This window comes from Procambarus clarkii, chromosome 8 (assembly GCF_040958095.1).
Source record: "Procambarus clarkii isolate CNS0578487 chromosome 8, FALCON_Pclarkii_2.0, whole genome shotgun sequence".
NCBI lineage: Eukaryota > Metazoa > Arthropoda > Malacostraca > Decapoda > Cambaridae > Procambarus > Procambarus clarkii.
In genome coordinates, this window is record NC_091157.1 from 44330917 (window position 1) to 44355882 (window position 24966).

General features: G+C 44.9%; 1 protein-coding gene across 7 annotated transcripts in view; it reads right to left on the reverse strand.

The window, feature by feature from the left end:
• The window catches only part of LOC123759646 (adenylate cyclase type 1), a gene marked incomplete at its 5' end in the record, with an annotated part of 300312 nt that overhangs the window by 61985 nt on the left and 213361 nt on the right, over window positions 1–24966 (reverse strand). For 4 of the 7 annotated variants that reach the window (XM_069317785.1, XM_069317786.1, XM_069317792.1 and 1 more), the window contains 1 exon segment: window positions 16121–18371. In XM_069317785.1, the coding sequence (XP_069173886.1) occupies window positions 16121–18371 (2251 nt within the window). 7 annotated transcript variants of the gene reach the window in all.

Here is a 24966-nt window from a genome sequence, read left to right on the forward strand (position 1 = left end):
GGTTCATTCCTCTGTTCGCGGATTGGCCAGTCGTCGCTGACTTGTTTCGTTGGCTCTGCCAGACGTATGGACTCCTGGCCATGGACGTCTTCGAGTTGATGTGGTTTAGGCGTCACCCATTTTATGTTACGTCCTTACTCGCCTGCGAGGTGTTCACAGTGGATGCCTTTCGGCACGACTGGTCGAGGTGGGGGTACCTGTTCCTCTTCTCCCGGTCCAGCTGTTGCTTCGGCTTCGGGCTCGGTTGGAGCCCATTCCCACGAGAGTAGTCCTTATGGTTCCTTAGTGGCCAGCCCAGCTATATTTTCAGACGCTGCTTGATAGGTGTCCGAACCAGGGGCATTTTCCCGCAGCTCCGCCTCTTTCAGCATGTCGAATCGGTCCTATATGTGACTGGTTCGGCCTTCTCCTCGGCTCTTCGCATCTGGTGTTTTGACGTGGGTATCACCATCTCTGTGGTGATCAGATGGCTTCATAGACGGTGTCCCACCTGCAAGCTTTGTTTTGGCGACAGTATGACGTTCATGGTGTTTCTATGCACTTTTTCTTGCTCTTCGTAGGTTGTCTTCTCTTTCGCACCGGGTTGTCTTGTCCTTTCTTGGGTTTTCAGGACTACAGTTATTTGATGTTTCTTACTGTCGCCTCGTTTTGCGCGGCGCTGGCGGAGCCGCTCCGGCTTGCGTTCGGGGTGGACTTCACATCTGCCCCGTTTCATACGCTTTCTCGTGTTTTGTTTCACCTTCGGCCTGCTCATGCGTCGCCTGAGCCGTCCTGGTCCTTGATCAGGGTGCCTTCTTATCTTCTTCTCAGCTTGTGGTAGCCCCTTCGGTTCAGGTTTCTGCTCTTTGATACTGGTGGTAGGTTTGTACGTTTGCAGCCTTTCTCCGTCCTGGAGACGGTCGAGACGCCTGCTTTCCGGAGGGGTTCTTGGGTTATTGATGCTTGATTGGTTTGGCCGTGGGTGCGTCCTGTGTTGTCCGGTTGCGCCTTTTGCCGTTACCTGCGTACCGCGTCTGGGGATGCGCTTTGGGTTGTTCCAGTTCCCCTCGTTCCCTGTTTCAGGGCTCGGGTCTCCCAGGTCGTCCGCAGAGTTTTACAGTCTTCCAGCCTGCGGTCTGTCCTTGCGCCCGTGCTGTTCAGACGTTTGCAGCTTTTGCTGCAAACGTCTGTTCTTGTTGCAAAACGTCTTGTTGCAAAATTGTTCTTGCAAACGTTTGTTCTTGTTGCCTTGAGTTGCAGGTTGCAGCCTGTTGTCTCGGCTTCGCGTTGCGGAGTTTGTGGCGGCCGCCTCCCGGGTTAGCCCTTTCTTTTCCTTCTCTTTGGGTATGAAGCTCCAGGGAGCTGTAGGGGCTCCCCACAGAAAACCAGCGTTGAATGTAATGAAATGCCATTTTCTGGGTGAGCCCCGGAGGCTCCCTGGCAAACCTCCCTCCCATTTCGGCGGTTTTTTCGCGTTGGTTGAAGCTTAGCTTCCGAACTAAAGCTAGGCAGCCGGCGCGGTAGGTCCAGGGCTCCCCCCCTCCCCTTCTTGGGGTGGGGAGAGCTGTGCGGACGATCAGCGCAGCAGTAAAGTGTGATGTTTGCTTGTTTCCTTGGGATTGTAGGGAGTTTCTACCTCTCTGTTCGGTTCTTTGTTTTAGTTTTTTACCATGTGGGGTTTGTTTTGTTATGCCTACCTTTCTGGGTGCCTAACCCCGGTCATTGGCAGATAAGGAAAACCCCAACCACAAGGGGGTTTTCCAGGGCCATTGCTCCCTGATTCCTCTCTGAAGGGGCGAGGTTCTGGCGCTAATCCCTGGTAGGTCTGAACTCCTTAGCTAATGTCCCGGTCTAATATAATATACATTAGCCCGATAAGCTCCAGGGAGCCTCCGGGGCTCACCCAGAAAATGGCGTTTCATTACATTCAACACTGGTTATTTTTTTTATTTATAGAAAAGGCCCAGTTCTGTTTTGCATTTGTCCACTATCCCTTTCTCAAAATTAATTTCTGCCTCTCTCCTCACTGTTTTGTAGTTTTGCGCTTCTTTGTATCACTGGTATGTTTGAGGGTTTGGCCTCTTCCTATAGTGATTCCATTTCTGTGTGTTTTGGTCTCTGGCTCTCTTGCAATATCTGTTGAACCAATACTGTTTTCGAGTTCTACATCTCTGTTTTGGTATAAATTTGTTTGTGCCTTTAATATATATTTCATCGAATTTGACATACATCTATGTGGTGGTGGTAAATGGAAGTCATTTACTTCTTTGCCTAACAGCAAATCTTTATAATCAAATTCCTTACAGAAATTTCTAAGTTCTCATAATGTCTTCTGCTGAAATCAGGTTTTCCAACTGCTTCAACTTCCTTATTTCCTTCCAGATTAAAATGCATTGCATACTTTATTCCCAAAAGGACATGGTCACTTTTACCCAAGGAAGGAAGGTATTGAATGTCAAATATCTCTTCCACTTTCCTGGGGAGTATAAAATTCAGCATGGAAGAAACATCGCCTTTCTGCATCCTCGTAGCATGTTTAATGTGTTGATACATGAATGCCTCCAGGATGAGGTTTATGAATCTACAGGTCCAAATGTCCTCTGTTCTAGCTTAATGTGCCTCCCATTGTATGGATTTCAAGTTGAAGTCATCGACTACCAACAGTCAGGATCAATCTTTATCTGCTCTTGCTTTAATCTCTCTCATTATTGTTATGAGGCCCCTCTCATTTATTATCCAGCTCCTTCGTTGTCCATGTGTTGCATGGCGGTGGTCTGTATGTATTTATGATTATTAGTTTATCATTCTGATTGCAGCTCGAGGTATGATGAAGCCACAAGGGAAGCCCTCCCAAAAAACTGAATCATTATACACAGTATACCACAGATGCAGCAACACAAAAACAGCATACATACAGACCAATAATGAATGATACTACAGTATCAAAGAATTTAATTTTACAAAAAGTATAAATTTCTCCCCCCTTGTGAGCTAAAAATTAATCTTTCAAGCTTAGTGATTTTCCAGTTGTTTAACCCCTTAGCTGCACACCTGTTTATATGGTGCAACACCTCAGCATGCATAAAATACCAAATTATATAAAAAAAAAAATTCTAATACAGTAGCACCTCCATTTACGAATTTAATCCATTACCAGAGACGGGTCGTAACTCAAAAATTCCTAGCTCGAAACAAATTTTCAAATAATATATAATGTAAATTTAATTAATCCATTCCACACACCCAAAAATATTAACTTATTAACTTAAAAATACATTTTATAAAGAATACTACTCATATTTTTCATACACAATCAGTTATAGATATAAACCATAAATAAAATAAGCGAACATTTAACTGTACTTTACCTTTGCTGAGGACTGTTGTTGGTGTATGGGGTAGGGAGAGGAGGTGGTGGTGGTCAAGATGTAGGTCAAGGAGGAGGCAGAGGAGGAGGACAAGGTCAAGAGGTGGTGGTGGTCTAGGTCAAGGAGGAGGAGGGAGGAGAATGGAAGGAGGAGGATGATGGTGTAGGAAGGAGGGAGGAGGAGAAGGATTAGGAGGGAGGAGGGAGGAGGAGAGAGGAGGGAGGAAGAGGAGAGAGGAGGGAGGAGGAGGAGGGAGGAGGAGGAGAGAGAAGAGAGGAGAGAGGAGGAGAGAGGAGGAGGAGAGGAGGAGGAGAGGAGGAGAGAGGAGGAGGAGAGAGGAGGAGGAGAGGAGGAGAGAGGAGGAGGAGAGGAGGAGAGAGGAGGAGGAGAGAGGGAGGGAGGAAGAGGGAGGGAGGAAGAGGGAGGGAGGAAGAGGGAGGGAGGAAGAGGGAGGGAGGAAGAGGGAGGGAGGAAGAGGGAGGGAGGGAGGGAGGGAGGGAGGAAGGAAGGAAGAGGGAGGAAGGAAGGAAGAGGGAGGAGGGAGGAAGAGGGAGGAGGGAGGAAGAGGGAGGAAGGAAGGAAGAGGGAGGAAGGAAGGAAGAGGGAGGAAGGAAGGAAGAGGGAGGAGGGAGGAGGTGGGGGAGGAGTTGAGACCATTCCCTGCTCACCTTAAAAGCTCTCATATCTGCATCACTGGTTCCAGATTTTCATTTCTCACATTTCACTGCCTCTTATGTGGTAGCCAGTCAGAACCAGTCACAAGAAAGTCAAGTGTTCACTGTTGTGGTAGCAACCAGTTCGACATTTACAGTCAGTCACGCATTTAGTCAGGCATTCCCAGTCAATCAGGCTTTCATAGTCGCAACCAGTCAGTCAGCAAACAATAAGTTTAATGTCAGGTGTTCAGGGAGTCTGCCTCCCAATCTATCAGCTGGTAGCAAGGAAGCCCACTGTATTAATACCATCCATATGGCTGTACCATCCATTAATACCATCCATATGGGAGGGGTACAGCTGGAGGAGGGGGGGGGGGCAGTGTGGAGGATGAGGAGATGGAGGTAGAGGGAAGGGTGCGGGATGGGGGGGTGGGGATGGAGGTAGCGGGGAGGTACTGGTGTGCAGGATGGGAGGTCTTGGGGAGGGACCGAGGGTGACCAGCTCCTGCGTTAATCCTAGCTAGAAGCTGGTCCACTCATGCCTCCTCTCACTGCTACCCACCCACCCACTCTGACCAACTGTCTTGCTACCCACCCACCCACCCACCCACACTGACCACCACTTAGGAAGGAGAGGAAGGAGAGGCATAGGTGAAGGGAAGTTTAGAAGTGGGAAATACAGTGAGAGGTATGAAAGCAGCCGGACTGTCCGCCTTGCTGACACGATGTGTGGGTGTTGGCAGCTAAGCTAAGCTTGCTCTCTCTTGTCAGGAAGCAGTGAGTGTGAGAGAGGTTCTTCACATGTGTTTCACCATATATGGATGTCTATAGATGAATACTGTGTAGAATTCATATATACAGCCTCCGATGCTTCCGCACATGTTCTGTTTAAGGTTCTTTATTTTATTATTATTTTTTATTGAGTTATTCATACATACGCATACATATATATACACCTATATACATGTGTGTAAATCATGAAAAATAAACATGTGATTAAAAATGTGACAGTGTCAGACCACGGAGTAAAATTGAAACAGGAATTTCCTTAAGTACTTTCGTATATTAATACATCTTCAGAAGGAGTCAATATTAATTGACTCTTCATATCCAGTGATACATAAAACAATTCAACCCAGCCTAGAGAGCATAAAAAACATCATCACCAAAAAACTCTCGCATCTCAACAAAGCCGACCTACACCAGAGAATAGCTGAAGGTTCGCCATCTGCAACATGGTATCTTCAGGCAACCAAATTAGAAAGGTTAAATATCCCAAAAGGAATCCACAGGGAAATAGCAGTTAGGTTATATAGACTACGTCTAGGTTACAGATGCAACTGGGAGATTGGTGAACCCCGACAGAGAGAGTGCATCTTCTGCCAAACTGTCACAGAAAAGCCATTACTTCACTATCTTCTGGAATGTGAAGCAACCAATGACCTTAGAAGAGCTTTTAAGAGTTCCTGAATCATGTAGTGGCCACCCTGAAGCCATCAACACAGCCACTCTCCTGGTCAACAAAGGTGTCCAGCAGCTCGACACCCTCATAAAGACTGTGAAGCAGTATCCTCCCCCGCGATAACAGCTTGATGGTTAAATGCAACCTCAGAATACTGAGAAAAAAAAAAAACATTGTACCACTTATGGGCTATTCATGCCCGTGCCACCTCTTGGGTGGCTTAATCTTTATCAATCTTTATCGACTCTTCATATTAGTCAATATTAATAGTATTATATTAATACATCTTCAGAAGACTCCTTCTGAAGATGTATTAATATACGAAAGTACTTAAGGAAATTCCTGTTTCAATTTTCCTCCGTGGTCTGACACTGTCACCTATATACATATGCATATACACAACTTAACACATACATACACACATACATACTCAATTTTTCCAATTATTGGGGGAAGGATTTCTGGTCAGTATTTCATCTGGGAATTATGTACTGTGAGGCTGGGTTTTCGTCTAGTAAATCACAGCTCTTGGGCCACCAGCTGTGGGAGTGGGGCCTCTCATCTTTGAGTAACCTGTCTAACATTGGGTCCTCCAACATTTCGATGGTGTTCCACACCCTGATGGCTTGGTGATGCAGTCTGATGTTTAGTGGCTGTATGTTCAGGAACTCATGGAGCTCCTGGATTGTCTGATCATATGGTGGACGGTGTTTTGCTGCTCTCCTTAGCGGCTTATTTTGCACCGCTTGCAAAATCTGCATGTTAGTTTTCTTTATGGTATGTAGTGGTACTGGGGGATATTCTAGATGCAGCCGAACTAGAGCCTTATATAAGTGGATCCCATTGTGCTACTTATCTGCCCACCCACTATCTCCTGACTGCCCTGCCACCCACTTCCTTAGTCTACCATCAGCCAGTCACCACCTTAGTCTACCATCTGCCATGCATGCACATGTTCTGTTCTGCCCACCCTGCTACTCATCCATCCACTGCCCACCCACTCATCCTCCACGTGTTCTTCCCTTACATTATTCTAGGGCTGGTGTTTCTAAAAAAATTTCTTTCCTGTTCTTCCCCCCCCCCCTCCCCCACCAGCCTCCCTGTCCCACTCACCTGCCATCCATCTGGGCCCCCCACCATCCATCCACCATCCAGTCCCCTCACCATCCACCCATCCAGTCCCCTCACCATCTATCCATCCAGTCCCTTCACCATCAATCCATCCAGTCCCCTCACCATCCATCCATCCAGTCCCCTCACCATCCATCCATCCAGTCCCCTCACCATCCATCCATCCAGTCCCCTCACCATCCATCCATCCAGTCCCCTCACCATCCATCTATCCAGTCCCCTCACCATCCATCCATCCAGTCCCCTCACCATCCATCCATCCAGTCCCCTCACCATCCATCCATCCAGTCCCCTCACCATCCATCCATCCAGTCCCCTCACCATCCATCCATCCAGTCCCCTCACCATCCATCCATCCAGTCCCCTCACCATCCATCCATCCAGTCCCCTCACCATCCATCCATCCAGTCCCCTCACCATCCATCCATCCAGTCCCCTCACCATCCATCCATCCAGTCCCCTCACCATCCATCCATCCAGTCCCCTCATCATCCATCCATCCAGTCCCCTCACCATCCATCCATCCAGTCCCCTCACCATCCATCCATCCAGTCCCCTCACCATCCATCCATCCAGTCCCCTCACCATCCATCCATCCAGTCCCCTCACCATCCATCCATCCAGTCCCCTCACATCCATCCATCCATCAAGTTCCCCCATCATCCAGTCCCCCTCACCATCCATCCATCCAGTCCCCTCAACATCCATCTATCCAGTCCCCTCACCATCCATCTATCCAGTCCCCTCATCATCCATCCATGCTGTTCCCTCACCATCCATCCATCCATCCATCCAGTCTCCCTCACCAACCATCCATCCAGTTGTCCTCCCAAATACAATATTCAAGTGCCATCGTCACTAAGTGGATGACACTGATAAACTGAAGCACAGTTGCCCATGTCACCAGGAACCACACGCTCGGTTGACCCATGCTTGTACCAACAAAGTCGCAAGTCGAGGCAAAGGTTATAAGTTGAATCAAATTTTCTGACGAAAGAAAAATCGTAAGTAGTGCCATTCATAAGTTGAGGTTCCACTGTACTGTTAAAATGCATTCCCTTATCACAGGAAAAATAATAAGCAAAATTGTATGTGAAATTTATATAATAAAATGTGTGGAACATCAGAATGCCCAAATATATTCGTGTTACCAAGACGCTCGGTACATTATTTGCCTTGAACAATAAAACATTCTGTTTTTGCTGTTATTACACTATATACTGTACACACTTTATATATAACTATACACATTTTCATGTACAATTGCAAGCCACTAAGCAGGTCTGGTGGGAATAGAGAAACACAGCACACCACACACAATACAGTCAGACCATCCCAGCAGATGACGTAATTTGATGAAGCAGAATGCGTCAAAATATACTACGCACATCACTAATTCTAGGCACAATGTTGCTATTATTATCAGCATCCTGATAAAAATAGTGTGTTATTTGATACATTTATAAATTATAATAGGTGGAACTTCACTATACTCAAAATATAGTGTGCATATTAGTAACAAGATTATTATATTTTTAGAACAAGAAAACAGTGCTTTTGCTGTTAATACACTGCATATACACTACTTATATACAGTATATATAACTATCTACATTCTTGTACATTGGAATGAACCACCAAGATGGTCTGATGGATCCCCCCACACACACACACACAATTATAGACCTGTATCATTGACAAGTGTAATAGTGAAAGTATTGGAAAAGCTAATCAAAACTAAATGGGTAGAACACCTGGAGAGAAATGATATAATATCAGACAGACAGTATGGTTTTCGATCAGGAAGATCCTGTGTATCGAATTTACTCAGTTTCTATAATCGGGCCACAGAGATATTACAGGAAAGAGATGGCTGGGTTGACTGCATCTATCTGGACCTAAAAAAGGCTTTCGACAGAGTTCCACATAAGAGGTTGTTCTGGAAACTGGAAAATATTGGAGGGGTGACAGGTAAGCTTCTATCATGGATGAAAAATTTTCTGACTGATAGAAAAATGAGGGCAGTAATCAGAGGCAATGTATCGGAATGGAGAAATGTCACAAGTGGAGTACCACAGGGTTCAGTTCTTGCACCAGTGATGTTTATTGTGTATATAAATGATCTACCAGTTGGTATACAGAATTATATGAACATGTTTGCTGATGATGCTAAGATAATAGGAAGGATAAGAAATTTAGATGATTGTCATGCCCTTCAAGAAGACCTGGACAAAATAAGTATATGGAGCACCACTTGGCAAATGGAATTTAATGTTAATAAATGTCATGTTATGGAATGTGGAATAGGAGAACATAGACCCCACACAACCTATATATTATGTGAGAAATCTTTAAAGAATTCTGATAAAGAAAGAGATCTAGGAGTGGTTCTAGATAGAAAACTATCACCTGAGGACCACATTAAGAATATTGTGCAAGGAGCCTATGCAATGCTTTCTAACTTCAGAATTGCATTTAAATACATGGATGGCGATATACTAAAGAAATTGTTCATGACTTTTGTTAGGCCAAAGCTAGAATATGCAGCTGTTGTGTGGTGCCCATATCTTAAGAAGCACATCAACAAACTGGAAAAGGTGCAAAGACATGCTACTAAGTGGCTCCCAGAACTGAAGGGCAAGAGCTACGAGGAGAGGTTAGAAGCATTAAATATGCCAAAACTAGAAGACAGAAGAAAAAGAGGTGATATGATCACTACGTACAAAATAGTAACAGGAATTGATAAAATCGACAGGGAAGACTTCCTGAGACCTGGAACTTCAAGAACAAGAGGCCATAGATTTAAACTAGCTAAACACAGATGCCGAAGAAATATAAGAAAATTCACCTTCGCAAATAGAGTGGTAGACGGTTGGAACAAGTTAAGTGAGAAGGTGGTGGAGGCCAAGACCGTCAGTAGTTTCAAAGCGTTATATGACAAAGAGTGCTGGGAAGACGGGACACCACGAGCGTAGCTCTCATCCTGTAACTACACTTAGGTAATTACTTAGGTAATTACACACATTTAATGTTAATAAATGTCATGTTATGGAATGTGGAATAGGAGAACATAGACCCCACACAACCTATATATTATGTGAGAAATCTTTAAAGAATTCTGATAAAGAAAGAGATCTAGGAGTGGTTCTAGATAGAAAACTATCACCTGAGGACCACATTAAGAATATTGTGCAAGGAGCCTATGCAATGCTTTCTAACTTCAGAATTGCATTTAAATACATGGATGGCGATATACTAAAGAAGTTGTTCATGACTTTTGTTAGGCCAAAGCTAGAATATGCAGCTGTTGTGTGGTGCCCATATCTTAAGAAGCACATCAACAAACTGGAAAAGGTGCAAAGACATGCTACTAAGTGGCTCCCAGAACTGAAGGGCAAGAGCTACGAGGAGAGGTTAGAAGCATTAAATATGCCAAAACTAGAAGACAGAAGAAAAAGAGGTGATATGATCACTACGTACAAAATAGTAACAGGAATTGATAAAATCGACAGGGAAGACTTCCTGAGACCTGGAACTTCAAGAACAAGAGGCCATAGATTTAAACTAGCTAAACACAGATGCCGAAGAAATATAAGAAAATTCACCTTCGCAAATAGAGTGGTAGACGGTTGGAACAAGTTAAGTGAGAAGGTGCTGGAGGCCAAGACCGTCAGTAGTTTCAAAGCGTTATATGACAAAGAGTGCTGGGAAGACGGGACACCACGAGCGTAGCTCTCATCCTGTAACTACACTTAGGTAATTACACTTAGGTAATTACACACACACACACACACACACACACACACTATTATTGTTATATTTATTATTTTATATTATTTTATTATTTTATATTATTTTATTATTATATTATTATTATTATTATAATTATATTATTATATATTATTATATATATTAGTTATATTTATATATGTTATGTTATTGTTATATATTGTTGCATTATCAGAAACGAAACTTGAAGGAAATATAATAAATGAAGTCATATTCCCAAGAGGCTACTCAGTTTGGAGACGTGACAGGAAAACTAGGAAGGGAGGAGGAGTGGCTGTACTGGTGAAAAAACACCTGAAGGTAAAAGAGTTAATATTTGAAAACCCTCGAGATATTGACATAATGGCATTGCAGGTCTGGAATCAGGATGATAACCTGATAATTGTAAATGCCTACAGCCCACCAGCAAGCAACACGTGGACAAAGGAAGAACTGGATGACAAACGAGAGGGCCTCATAATGGTCATGAGAGATTATTGTACAAGCAGATAAAGATAAATCACGACTGTTGATACTGGGGGACTTCAACTTTAGAGCAATAGACTGGGAGGCCTATGAAGCAAGAACGGAGGACTTTTGGACATGCAGATTTGTGAACCTCATTCTGGAGACATTCTTGTATCAACACATAAAGCAAGCCACAAGAATGAGGGAAGGAGATATACCGTCAGTACTGGATCTAGTATTCACCAGGAAAGAAGAAGAGATTTTTGACATCCAGTACCTTCCTTCCTTGGGAAAGAGTGATCACGTCATGTTAGACATTAAATATGCTTTAAGATATCATCTAGAAGAAAATGTGGACATTGAAACAGTTGATAAACTCGATTTAAAGAGAGGCAACTATGGGGAACTTCGAAATTTTTTTAATGAGTGTAATTGGACAGAATTGTTGCTAGGCAGGGAAGTAAATGAAATGTATGCCAAATTTTTAAAACTATACGAGGAAGGCACACAAACATTCATACCAAAACAGAGATGCAGGGCCAGAAAACAGGATTGGTTCGACAGAAATTGTGAGAGGGCAAGAGACCAAAAGACACAAAAATGGAATCAGTATAGGAAGAGGCCAAACCCCCAAACATACCAGCGATACAAAGATGCGAGAAACAATTAAACAGCAGTAAGGAGAGAGGCAGAAAGAAATTTTGAAAAAGGGATAGCAGATAAATGTAAAACAGAACCGGGCCTATTCTACAAATTCATAAACAACAAATTGCAGGTAAAGGATAATATCCAGAGGTTGAAAATGGGAAACAGATTCACGGAAAATGAAAAGGAAATGTGTGAAACATTAAATGAAAAGTTCCAAAGTGTGTTTGTACAAAATGAAATCTTCAGAGAACCAGACACAATAAGAATTCCAGAGAACAACATAGAGCGGATAGAGGTGTCTAGAGATGAAGTGGAAAATATGCTAAAGGAGCTCGGGAGGAACAAAGCAGCTGGCCCAGATGGCGTTTCACCATGGGTTCTGAGAGAATGTGCATCTGAGCTCAGCATTCCACTTCACCTGATCTTTCAGGCATCCCTGTGTACAGGAATCGTAGCAGACGTGTGGAAACAGGCTAACATAGTTCCAATCTACAAAAGTGGCAGCAGGGAAGACCCCCTCAATTATAGACCTGTATCATTGACAAGTGTAATAGTGAAAGTATTGGAAAAGCTAATCAAAACTAAATGGGTAGAACACCTGGAGAGAAATGATATATCAGACAGACAGTATGGTTTTCGATCAGGAAGATCCTGTGTATTGAATTTACTCAGTTTCTATGATCAGGCCACAGAGATATTACAGGAAAGAGATGGCTGGGTTGACTGCATCTATCTGGACCTAAAAAAGGCTTTCGACAGAGTTCCACATAAGAGGTTGTTCTGGAAACTGGAAAATATTGGAGGGGTGACAGGTAAGCTTCTATCATGGATGAAAAATTTTCTGACTGATAGAAAAATGAGGGCAGTAATCAGAGGCAATGTATCGGAATGGAGAAATGTCACAAGTGGAGTACCACAGGGTTCAGTTCTTGCACCAGTGATGTTTATTGTGTACATAAATGATCTACCAGTTGGTATACAGAATTATATGAACATGTTTGCTGATGATGCTAAGATAATAGGAAGGATAAGAAATTTAGATGATTGTCATGCCCTTCAAGAAGACCTGGACAAAATAAGTATTTGGAGCACCACCTGGCAAATGGAATTTAATGTTCATAAATGTCATGTTATGGAATGTGGAATAGGAGAACATAGACCCCATACAACCTATATATTATGTGAGAAATCTTTAAAGAATTCTGATAAAGAAAGAGATCTAGGGGTGGTTCTAGATAGAAAACTATCACCTGAGGACCACATAAAGAATATTGTGCAAGGAGCCTATGCGATGCTTTCTAACTTCAGAATTGCATTTAAATACATGGATGGCGATATACTAAAGAAATTGTTCATGACTTTTTTTAGGCCAAAGCTAGAATATGCAGCTGTTGTGTGGTGCCCATATCTTAAGAAGCACATCAACAAACTGGAAAAGGTGCAAAGACATGCTACGAAGTGGCTCCCAGAACTGAAGGGCAAGAGCTACGAGGAGAGGTTGGAAGCATTAAACATGCCAAAACTAGAAGACAGAAGAAAAAGAGGTGATATGATCACTACGTACAAAATAGTAACAGGAATTGATAAAATCGACAGGGAAGGATTCCTGAGACCTGGCACTTCAAGAACAAGAGGTCATAGAGTTAAACTAGCTAAACACAGATGCCGAAGAAATATAAGAAAATTCACCTTCGCAAATAGAGTGGTAGACGGTTGGAACAAGTTAAGTGAGAAGGTGGTGGAGGCCAAGACCGTCAGTAGTTTCAAAGCGTTATATGACAAAGAGTGCTGGGAAGACGGGACACCACGAGCGTAGCTCTCATCCTGTAACTACACTTAGGTAATTACACAGCATAGCATCAACATGTAGTCAGCTGACACGACACTACTGGACTCGACATAATGCCTCAAATATAACAGACCTATTGCTAACTCAAGGCCCAATGTTGCTATTATTATCAGCACCTTGGTCAGTAAATCCTGAATAGAAATCATTTGGCATAAGTTTATTTTCTAAAGGAGTATGAGGTCATTTCATGATGCCTAGATGCATCAAGCAATGGCTCTGTCATGCTATGATCATCATAAACAGTATTGTATTCATTGATATCTGAACATTGTACACAGTATTTTATTAATGTCAGGATCTTCTATGATACTATCAATCCAAAATAATAATAGTTATATGTACAATGAAATCATGTTAGTGTGATTAATCTATCAGAAAATCAGTAGGAGCCATGAGGAGGATTTGAACCCACCCACTCGATACTTCCAAGCACATGCCTAGACCACTATACCATGACATGCTCAAAAGCAATGCAACCTGGGATTCAACTGAATCCCCTAGAGGATTTCTCAACTGACGTGAGAAACCTGAAAACAGTATACATGTGTTGGTGTGCGGATGTGTGCTCACTCACGGGAAACGCTCCGCCGATTTTCGGGTTTGCTGCAGGTGGCATGCCGGGCTTTTTGACCTTATATGCATGCTGTATTTTCCTTTAACAAATTCTATTGTGAACAATTTGATACCAAAATAAGTGATGTAACACGAAAACTGACATGAGAAAACTGAAAAGAGTATACACATTTTAGTGCTGTTGCACTCACGGGTAACGCTTGGCCAAATTTCGGGTTTGCTGCGAGTGGCACGCCAAGCTTTTTCACCTTATATGCATATACCCCTTTAGAGAATTCTATTGCAAAAAATTTGATACCAAAATGAATGACATAGCACAAGAATTGAGGTGAGAAAACTGATAGAGAGTATATACATTTTAGTGCTGCTGTGTACTCACAGGGTAATGCATGACAGATTTTTGGTTTTGGTGCAGGTGGCACATCAGGCTATTGCATCTTGTATGCATATACTCTTGTAGGAAATTTTATTGTGAACAATTTGATACCAAAATGAAAGACATACAAAGAAAATTGATGTGAGAAAACTGAAAAGAGTACTGTATACACATTTGTGTGCTGGTGTTGCGGCTCACGTGAAATGCTCGGCCCACCTTGGAGTAAGCTGGGGCATGCACGCCGGGAACGCATAAGTGTTAAACAAAATGTAATGAGATGTAACGCTAACAAGGAGCAATGGTTTCAAGCTCAACAAGCCACAATGCAGTACTGAGAACAGGAGATTTTTTTAACACACAGGGTTATAAACCCATGGACCCATTGACCTGCTGAATCTGTGACTGCCAGTACTGTGTTGAGTTTTAAAATATACCTGAAAAAGATCAAGGCAAATGGGGGGAACCTTCGACAAGCCGCCGGCTTCTTGTCCTTGCCGAGGCCACTAGGGTTAGTGACCCAGGTAAATCAGGTAAAAATCAGGTAAAATATGAAGTGAAATCAATTCACTTATTACTCCCATACACCCTGGCTGTGGTCCAGGAGTTCAACACTTCTCTTCAAGTGATACATTACAATGTGATTTCATTGTACATTTGAAGAGAAGTGATGAAACTCATGGAAATAGAACTCCTGGACCACCACCAGAGTGCACCGGGGCAATGCATGAAACCCTGATTGGGCATCAATAGAAGCCTTAGGACGAATCCTAATGGATTCGGTTGAATCTCAGGTTGCAATGCTATTGACCATGTCGTGGAATAGTGGTCAAGGGCATGTACTTGAGAGTACCAAGTGTGCAGGTTCGAATCCTCGTTGCTTTTACTAATTTTCTCATTAATAGCAGTTACTTATATATTTTGTCATAATTATTTTCATGCGATGCTGTAGACACAAGCTGAACAGTAGTACTGTTAGCTTATGCTGCGGGTATCAACCTTGGTTGCTCAGTCAGTATTGATGCCCTCACACCCAGAAACTAATGTCCGTGATTTTTTATAAAAATGGTGACTGTTTACTGGAGGCCAGAAAAATCTGATATGTGTTTTAAAATCCTATAAAATACTTCCTAACCCCTAATACTTGCACCCTAATACTTCCCTTGGTGGCATGTAAACTCAGTATAATTAGCCATCCCATCACCTGATGGGATGTGCAGCTGAAGGGTTAATGAATATCAACTCCCTAGGAATCAGTTTTGTGTACACTAAATTAATGCATCTGTATCTGTTAGCGTAGTAAGTGTTGAGACCTCCAGCTAAATACACGTGGAGATTACAGGTGGGTCGATAGACAACTTAAAATCAGGAATCCCTTACATATTACAAGGTCATATTAATGGTTAGTATCTAAGCTTGTCAATAATGTTGCACCTTTCCACTACACAGTTCAGTACTACAAATGATGTTAACTTATCTGCATAGAATTATGACAATATTATAATTCTGATGCTAATCAAACTATTACATGGCAAAGGCAAATGCTCGAGCGAGTGTGAAACGAAAATAGTATGCAGAAGCGTCAAATGAATTTGAACTTGGTGGCACCGTACACAAGGGATATACAGAATATGTATTTACATTTTTAAATAATACAATGTCAATGCTTTAATCATTAAATTTTGAATTATATACTGTATTATTTGTACTAGTATAATCTGTGAATTTCGAGAATATATACTAAGAGCATAATGATATGCTAACTGAGATGCAGACACTGTATATTTATCAATGTAGATAATGTTAGTGGAGAAGCAGCAACAACAGCAAGAGCGCAGTGGTTACCTGGAGCCAGCATACCTCCGCACACTCTGGTGTGGAGCAAGTTTCTCTGGGGCTGAGATCTCCAGAGGAAACTTGCAGCCAAGAGGGCCACGGGAAGCCTTAGCTCTGTGGTCTAGCGGCAATGGGTCAGCCAGAGAACGCTTGGCCGGCTGAGATTTGGCTGGTAGGTGTGGTTGTATTTCCCCATCTACAGAAGCAGAGGTGAGCTGTAGCACAGTCTGATTAACACATGGGTCAAAATGGAGGCCAAGCATTACTGGGTCAAGGGTCACTGGCTCAGATTTGAGAGGGTTGAGAGCTTGTGGTTCAATAGACAGTGGCTCCAATCTGAAATGATCATGGGAGGCTAACATATTATTCAGCTCATCCTCCTGTAGTCGAGCTGCCTTATGAAGAGCAGAGTAACCTTCTAGCGTGTTACCTGTATAATTCTCCATAATGTTGTCATTTGAATTGTTATTGCTGATGTCAGAGCTAAGATGTAGCTGTGTCCCCCCTACCCTTTCATTATCTCTACCTTGATCACTACTACCATACCTTCCTCCTTCATTGTTAGGTTGTGCAGACTTTGGATCCTCTGGTATGCCCTCAAATGTTGCTGATTTTTCTAATTTCCTCTCAGTCTTGCTCTTGTCTCCAGTCTTATTTCCTCCACTATTCTTATGATGGTGGCTTCTAGGGTCTGTTTGGCATTCTCCATCTCTTTTCTGACGCTCAGAACTCCGTTTCCGAGACAAATCTTGCTCTATTGCCACATGGGTGCTCATTTTCAATCCTTCTTCTCTTGAAAGAGACCGCTTTTTAGTTATCAATAAAACACTGTCTGGAGTCAAAGCTGTACTTTCTCTAGGACTTTTCTCTAAACTACGCATGCGACTTGTGCTACCAGAGGCACTAGTTCTTGAGGGAGAATTTAATTCACAATCAACATAGCTTAATCTGCACCCTGGTCTTACCTTCTCACTAGATGGAGAAGTGCTGTGGCTCACACAATTATCAACATGGGAGGGTACTTCCACGTCCACTTTATCACTGTGCTTACTACGTTTCATCTTATCACTCGAAAATTCAGCAGTTAACTTTGGTATTACTAAATCATCCCTTCGCATTCTTTCATCTTGAGTAGGACTAGCTATATCAGTTTCCCTCCATAGCCCAGGTACATTGGGGTAGGAATATGTTGTAGAATCTCGTGAAAGACTGTTTAATCTAAGAGAGCTCTCATCACTTGAAGCTTTTACGCTTGATAAATAATCTGAGTATATTTGTGGAGACAGCTCCCTAAAGCCTGGTGCTATTGCTCCTTCAAGATTCATACCACTAAACATATACTTGAAACGTTCATCACTTAGAGAGGGAGCATGTTGAGGTGAAGGCGAATCAGCATCTGTACGAGAAAAATCTGTACGCGAGAAACTTTCATCAGAAGAGCTCAGGCTTGGAGATCGATTTAGTGAACTAATTTCATCAGCTGAGGAATGGATGCGAGTAGAATGAAGGTCTCTATGAGACGATCCATGTAAACTGTCATCACTATAGTGCCTAGCAAAGGAGCGTAACTTGTGACGAACTCCAGCTTCCTCAACATGGTGATGGCGGGGCATTGGTGGTAGAATAAGTCCACCACTAAGAGCACTTCTACTAGAATCAATGAGTCGCAAATGACCATCGTCATTTTCTTTTCTTGGAGAGGTACGACTACGCCCAGATGATTTTTTCCCATCACTTCCCTGTTGCCCTCCTTGACCACCACTCTGTGAGCGGCCCCAAGTTGGAACATAAGAATTTTGTGGAAGATTGTATTCATCTGGGCGGTATGTACGAGGACGGGACTGTGAATATGTCTTGGGTGCTGTAACAGAACTTTGAGGCTTCATCTGTTGCATAGCTGCACGGGTGGGTGTTTGGGATTTATTACTAGTACGCATTTGCGCTACTGAGAATCTAGGTGGCAAAACATGTGCATTTAGCGGTGCTGGAGGAGCTCTGGTGAGCAAGGGTTCCTCTTCACACCTCTGACAATCCGCGCCTGACTGTCGTCCTCCCATCTTAGGTCCACACTGGTTGAGATTCGTGTTCATCGCCTGGACATCATCACAGAAAGAGTCACGGTTGCGACGCAAACGTGGAGTTCCTGCAGACTGTCCATGTCCGCCATGTCCCATGAGGCCTTGAGAGAGACTACGACCATGAGGTGGTACTTTGGGGGGCACCATTGCCAGCGGTGTAGCTACTCCTCCGAACAGCCCTCCTGTTAATATGGCAGTGGATTAGCATTCTACATTTGAAGCATAACTTTAGAATATTGATCTATATATTTTACAATAATTTAAGTCCAGACAATTTATTTCACAAAAAAAACAGCGTTAAATGTAACGAAATGCCATTTTTCTGGGCAAGACCTGGAGGCTCCCCGGAGCTATCCGGGCTGATATGAATGTATTAGACCCTGGCATCAGCCAAGTGCATGGAGTTCTAGGCCAACCAGGGGCCACGAGCCAGAACCTGTCACCCTCAGAGATGCACGAGGAGCAATGGTCAATAGAAATCCCCCGTGTGTTTGGGAGCATTCTAGGTCTGCCATTGACCGAGTCACTAACCCAGAAAGGTAGGCTCTGCAAAACAAACACCTATTCTGGTAAAATATTGCTATTGAAAGCCGAACTAATGGACAGAACTCCCCAAATGAAAATGAGCAAACGAGCATGACATCACTACGTTACCACGCCGTCATCTGCGCAACCCCCCCCCCTTCCCTCCCTTCCCAGGAGGGAAAAGGGGGAGCCCAAGATCCTCACACTGGCAATCCAACCTGCAGTTGTGAGGCTGGACGTCAAAAATCGTGAAAAGAAAACTGCCGACCAGAGAGAGGAAGGGTTGCCGGGGAGCCTCCGGGTCTCACCCAGAAAATGGTGTTTGATTACATTCAACGCTGATTTTTTGGGGGGAGCCCCAACGGCTCGCCGGAGCTACCTACCCAAAGACAAAAACAAGAGGGACTTACCCGGTAGGCGGTCGGCCCTCGCTCCTCAACGTGTAGTCGAGACAACTGGCTGCAACCGCCGACCCAATGCAACACAGGCCCAACTAAGCCCAGGAACGTTAACAAGGTAGCGAGCGGCCAGGACCTGTTCCACCTAAAAAAACTCGTGCTCGAATGTCAGCCCAAGACATATTACAGAAGACAGCAGCCAGAGCAGCAAACTTACGAATGTCAGCCCAAGACATGTTACTGAAGACAGCAGCCAGAGCAGCAAACTTACGAATGTCGTAAGAACGAGGATAGACCACAGGTTGGCTACACCGAATAACTGCGGATGACTCAGGAGACCTGAACCCTGGAAGAGTGAAGAAGGGAAACTGAGTCAACCCAAAGCGCATCCCTGGCCACCGAAGCCATGGAGCGCAGATAACGGAGGAGAGCCCCAAACAGACAACACATGATGCACCCTCGGCCTGACCAACCAAGCATCAACAACCCAAAGACCCCTCCGGAAAGCAGCAGTCTCATTCTTTACCAGAAAAGATAGAGATGGCTGCAACTGAACAAACCTACCACCAGGACCAAAAGAGCAGAAACCCCTGTGCCGGAGGAGAGCATGAAGCTCCCCAATATGACCCCAAGAGAGCCCAGGCCAGCCTGGTGAGCACTGGTCACAAAGCCCCAGCCAAGGGACAACGCGTCCGTGAACACAGTGAGCGAGGGCTCGGGTAGGTGCCAAGGCACTGAACCCCGAAAAACCACTAAGAGGAAGCCGGCGATGCAGCAGCCGACGTAAAGCACCAGGAGACCAAACACAGCAATCGCGAAAGAGGCAGAAGGAACCAGAACAGTCTGCTACTTGATACCTTTTTGATGGGGTTCTGGAAGTTCTTCTACACCTCAAGCCTGGCCCGAGGCCAGGTTTGACTTGTGAGAGCTTCGTACACCAGGCTGTTGCTTGGAGTGGCCTGCAGGCCCACATACCCACCACAGCCCGGTTGGTCCGGCACTTCTTTTAGAAAACAATCTAGTTTTCTCTTGAAGATGTCCACGGTTGTCGCAACTGACAAAGCTAAACCCAGCTCGGTGGGTCGACCAATGTCGCAAAGTTCAGACTCCCGCACAATCCTTCGAGCAACCACCTCATGACATGGGAACCCTCCAGAAACAGCTGAAGGCAGGACTATAGCTGCAGCAAAGCCTCTGGAGGTAGAGGCAAGGAAGAGGTCTGAGAGTCCCAAACAAGACCCAACCAGGTCTGAACCTGAGTGGGAACCAGATGGGACTTCCTTCAGCTCACCAGGAACCCTGAACTCGGCAGGCTGGGAAAGAACCAAATCCCTGGTGAGCAGACACACGGGCTAGCTGGGAGCCCACACCAGCCAGCGTCGAGGTAGGCCAGAACTCAAACCCCTAAGAGAAGCAAACAGGCCACGATGACCCGGGTAAGGCATGTGAAAAATGCAAGGTGCCAGATTCAAGCCGAATGGAAGGCAACGAAAGCAGTAAGTTTGATACCCCACAACAAAACTGAGCCAGTCCCTGAACCCTGGATGAATTGGGATGTGCCAATATGCACCCCAGAGGTCTAGGGACACCATCCAAGAGCCTAACTCCAACAGGAAATGGACCTGGGACAGTAGTCAACCAAAAGGAGGGGCAAGAGACCAAGGGGTTCAGACAGGACAAGTCCAGAAGGAACCGCAGGTCTGCGCAGTCCCGTTTTGGAACTAGGAACAGGCGGGATACCCACCTGAGGGACAAGGACATTTTGACCGCACCCAGGTGAACCCAACCCAAGATGACCCAACAGAGAGCAGGAGAAGAGGCCTTGGGAGGAGGGGCCACTGAATGCCACCGCAGGCTGCAAGAAACGACCTATAACACCCACGAATCGTGGGAGCAGATGTTAACAAGGTGAGCCCCCCCCACCCCATCACTGGGACGAACTTCGAAAGGGCCAACGCCCCTTACGAGAATCCAACTGAGAAGCAGAGCAATCACCACGCCGACCAGACATTGGATGGCACAGCTCTGAAGGCTATGCCAGCTCCGAAACTGGCACCACTATTGAATGTGGTAGTGCGCCCGTAACCAAATGGCCACGGGCGCGCAAATCCTCGGCTACCAAGGACACCGAAAGGGAGGGAACCTGCACGTTAAGCTGTACCAGGCCGACGTTTGGAGGAAGGGCAGGGGTGAACAAACACGCATTGAAGCATTCAAATTTGCCCCCCAGGTAAACGTGGGAGGCAAATTTGGCTCTTACAGAGTGAGAGGCTCTTACAGTCGTAAGAGCCTTTCTCCACTGAAGTGTGCAGGACTGGCAGAACATATGCTATGCCCCTAACGAAAAGAGAGGACAGTCTGCCAACCAGAACGACTCCGGAATCTCGTAACGAACCTAGTAAGGAAAGGAAGAACTGAACTCGAAAGGGCCTCCCGCACCTCATGAAGCGAGATGCGGGAGGCCGAAAACCTCCGGAAGGAAGGGACCAGAGAAAGCAAGGGAACCCAGAACCAAACCTGGGGAGGAGCTGACCCCATATCAAACCCATACAGGGAGGGAGGGAGGATAAGAAAATGCCACCCCCTGTAACAACAAGCCCTGCTCAGAGGGTACCAATACCCAAGCGAGGTCAAACGGGGATCAACCCCCAAGGCAGCCCCTCCCACACCCCGGAAACCTCCACACCAGGACCCAGGGCTGAGCTGACTTCCAAACTCTCTGCCTCAAAAGAAAAGCCAGAGTCCACTGGAAAAGCAGGAAAGAAGGGAGCCCACTGGTCAGACCCAAAAGCACCGGCAGGAGGAACAGGCTTGAATGCCTCTGCCGTCACATCGGATGAGGCATCCCCCGAAGCTGCTCGAGTCTCACCACCAACTAAACCCTGCCCTGATTCCGAAACCCTCAGACGCTTCGGAGCCAGGTACAAGGGGGGAAGGAATAGGATAAACAACAGCAGGGAAAGGACAAGGGAGGCACAGACAAAACTAAAGTTGAAGCGACTAATGCCTCTGAGTCCGGGTCCCCATAACCAAAACAGGGCAGTCTCAGGACATCCAGGTGAGCAACCAACCTAACGCATTGCAGTAACCTATAATGCACATGCAACACCGGAGCCACCTGCACCTGAATATCAAGATCAGTGGATTGAGTGAATTGCAGTACAAGCAAGTAAGACCACTCGCATGACTCCAGGTCGAAGGTGTCACCAACCCAACAGGCATCATGACAGAGGCAGAAATGGTGATTGTTATCCTGAGACAAGGGGACAGAGCAATTTTCAAACACGCACAAAGCGAGATGGGACCCAGGGGGATGCATCTATTGAACCACTGAGCCCCAGCAGGGGTTTCCAGGGCCCTTGGACACACTGCTAAGGGAAGCCCAGGCAAGGTACTGCTAACCGGCTCCCCCAAACTATCAAATGAACTACTATGTCCTGAACCCCCGTGACGAGTACACTCACAGGGACCTAATGGAGGACCACCAAGAACATGTATAAGGGTCAACACCACCAAGTGCAGTCACCCCCATCAGGCACCAACAAAGTGGTGCATGAAACACCCCCAGCTGACTCCAAGGGCGGGCAATCACCAAAAGACCACAGCGGAGGTAGACCCCAAGCGACTTGTGGAAGTTAACCCTCAAACCACAAGAGCAGTACTTACAGGGCACCTAAGGAAGGTAACCCTAGGGGCATGTAGCTTGAGTACTGGTGAAATTACTCCTGGCTCAAACACCACCACAGAACAGGACCACACCACAAGGCACAGCACTGGAATGTCAGGAGCCCGAGTCGCACGACTGCCAGGTCTCACATCAACCTCTGAAATGGGAATTGGATAGCTGGCGCGGAGGATCTGGAACTCCCGCTTCCCCCTCCCAGGAAGGGGGAAGCTGCGCAGACAGCAGGTGCAGTGATGGTTGTGACGTCATGCTCGTTTGCTCTTTTAAGTTTTGAAAGTTCTGCTTAACAGTTCAGCTTTCAGTAGCAATTTTTTAATCAAATAAGGTTTGTTTTTGGAGTGCCTAGCTTTCTGGGTGCCTGACCTGGTCAATGGCAGACAGACTGCTTCCAACCACATGGAGGTTTCTATAGGCCATTGCTCCTCGTTCCTCTGAGGGGGGGGGCACAAGGAGCAATGGCCATCCCTGGTAGGCAGAACTCCATTCACTTTGACTGATGCCACAGTCTAATACATTCATATCAGCCCTGATAGCTCCAGGGAGCCGAAGGGGCTACCCCAGAAAACACCAAGTTGAATGTAGTGAAATGCCAATTTCTGGGCGAGTCCCAGTGCCTCCCTGAAGTACATGGTTCACTATCATATACTAATAGTGTACCATCTACTAGGTCCCAGCTGCCACTTAGTTTTATAGGCCTATTGGAGACCAGAGCCAGAACCTGGCCCCACCTTGGAGAGGTGTAGGGAGCAGTAACATACATACATACATACATACAGGGGGCCTGGTAGCCTGGTGGATAGCGCGCAGGACTCTTAATTCTCTGGCACGGGTTCGATTCCAGCACCAGGTAGAAACAAATGAGCAAAGTTTCTTTTACCATGAATGCCCTTGTTACCTAGCAGTAAATAGGTACCTGGGAGTTAGTCACCTGTTACGGGCTGCTTCCGGGGGGGGGGGAGTTCTATGTTCTTCAGTTCTGTGTGTGTGTAATTACCTAAGTGTAATTACCTAACAAAATATAAAGTGTAGTTACAGGATGAGAGCTACGCTCGTGGTGTCCCGTCTTCCCAGCACTCTTTGTCATATAACGCTTTGAAACTACTGACGGTCTTGGCCTCCACCACCTTCTCACTTAACTTGTTCCAACCGTCTACCACTCTATTTGCGAAGAATATGAAATTTTCTAAGAAGAAAGAAAGAAAAAGAAAGAAAGAAAAGAAAAGGAAAAGAAAAGAAAGAAAGAAAAAGAAAGAAAAAATATGAATTTTCTTATATTTCTTCGGCATCTGTGTTTAGCTAGTTTAAATCTATGACCTCTTGTTCTTGAAGTGCCAGGTCTCAGGAAATCTTCCCTGTCGATTTTATCAATTTCTGTTACTATTTTGTATGTAGTGATCATATCACCTCTTTTTTCTTCTGTCTTCTAGTTTTGGCATGTTTAATGTTTCCAACCTCTCCTCGTAGCTCTTGCCCTTCAGTTCTGGGAGCCACTTCGTAGCATGTCTTTGCACCTTTTCCAGTTTGTTGATGTGCTTCTTAAGATATGGGCACCACACCAACATATTCTAGCTTTGGCCTAACAAAAGTCATGAACAATTTCTTTAGTATATCCCCATCCATGTATTTAAATGCAATTCTGAAGTTAGAAAGCATCGCATAGGCTCCTTGCACAATATTCTTTATGTGGTCCTCAGGTGATAGTTTTCTATCTAGAACCACCCCTAGATCTCTTTCTTTATCAGAATTCTTTAAAGATTTCTCACATAATATATAGGTTGTATGGGGTCTTATGTTCTCCTATTCCACATTCCATAACATGACATTTATTAACATTAAATTCCATTTGCCAGGTGGTGCTCCATATACTTATTTTGTCCAGATCTTCTTGAAGGGCATGACAATCATCTAAATTTCTTATCCTTCCTATTATCTTAGCATCATCAGCAAACATGTTCATATAATTCTGTATACCAACTGGTAGATCATTTATGTACACAATAAACATCACTGGTGCAAGAACTGAACCCTGTGGTACTCCACTTGTGACATTTCTCCATTCCGATACATTGCCTCTGATTACTGCCCTCATTTTTCTATCAGTCAGAAAATTTTTCATCCATGATAGAAGCTTACCTGTCACCCCTCCAATATTTTCCAGTTTCCAGAACA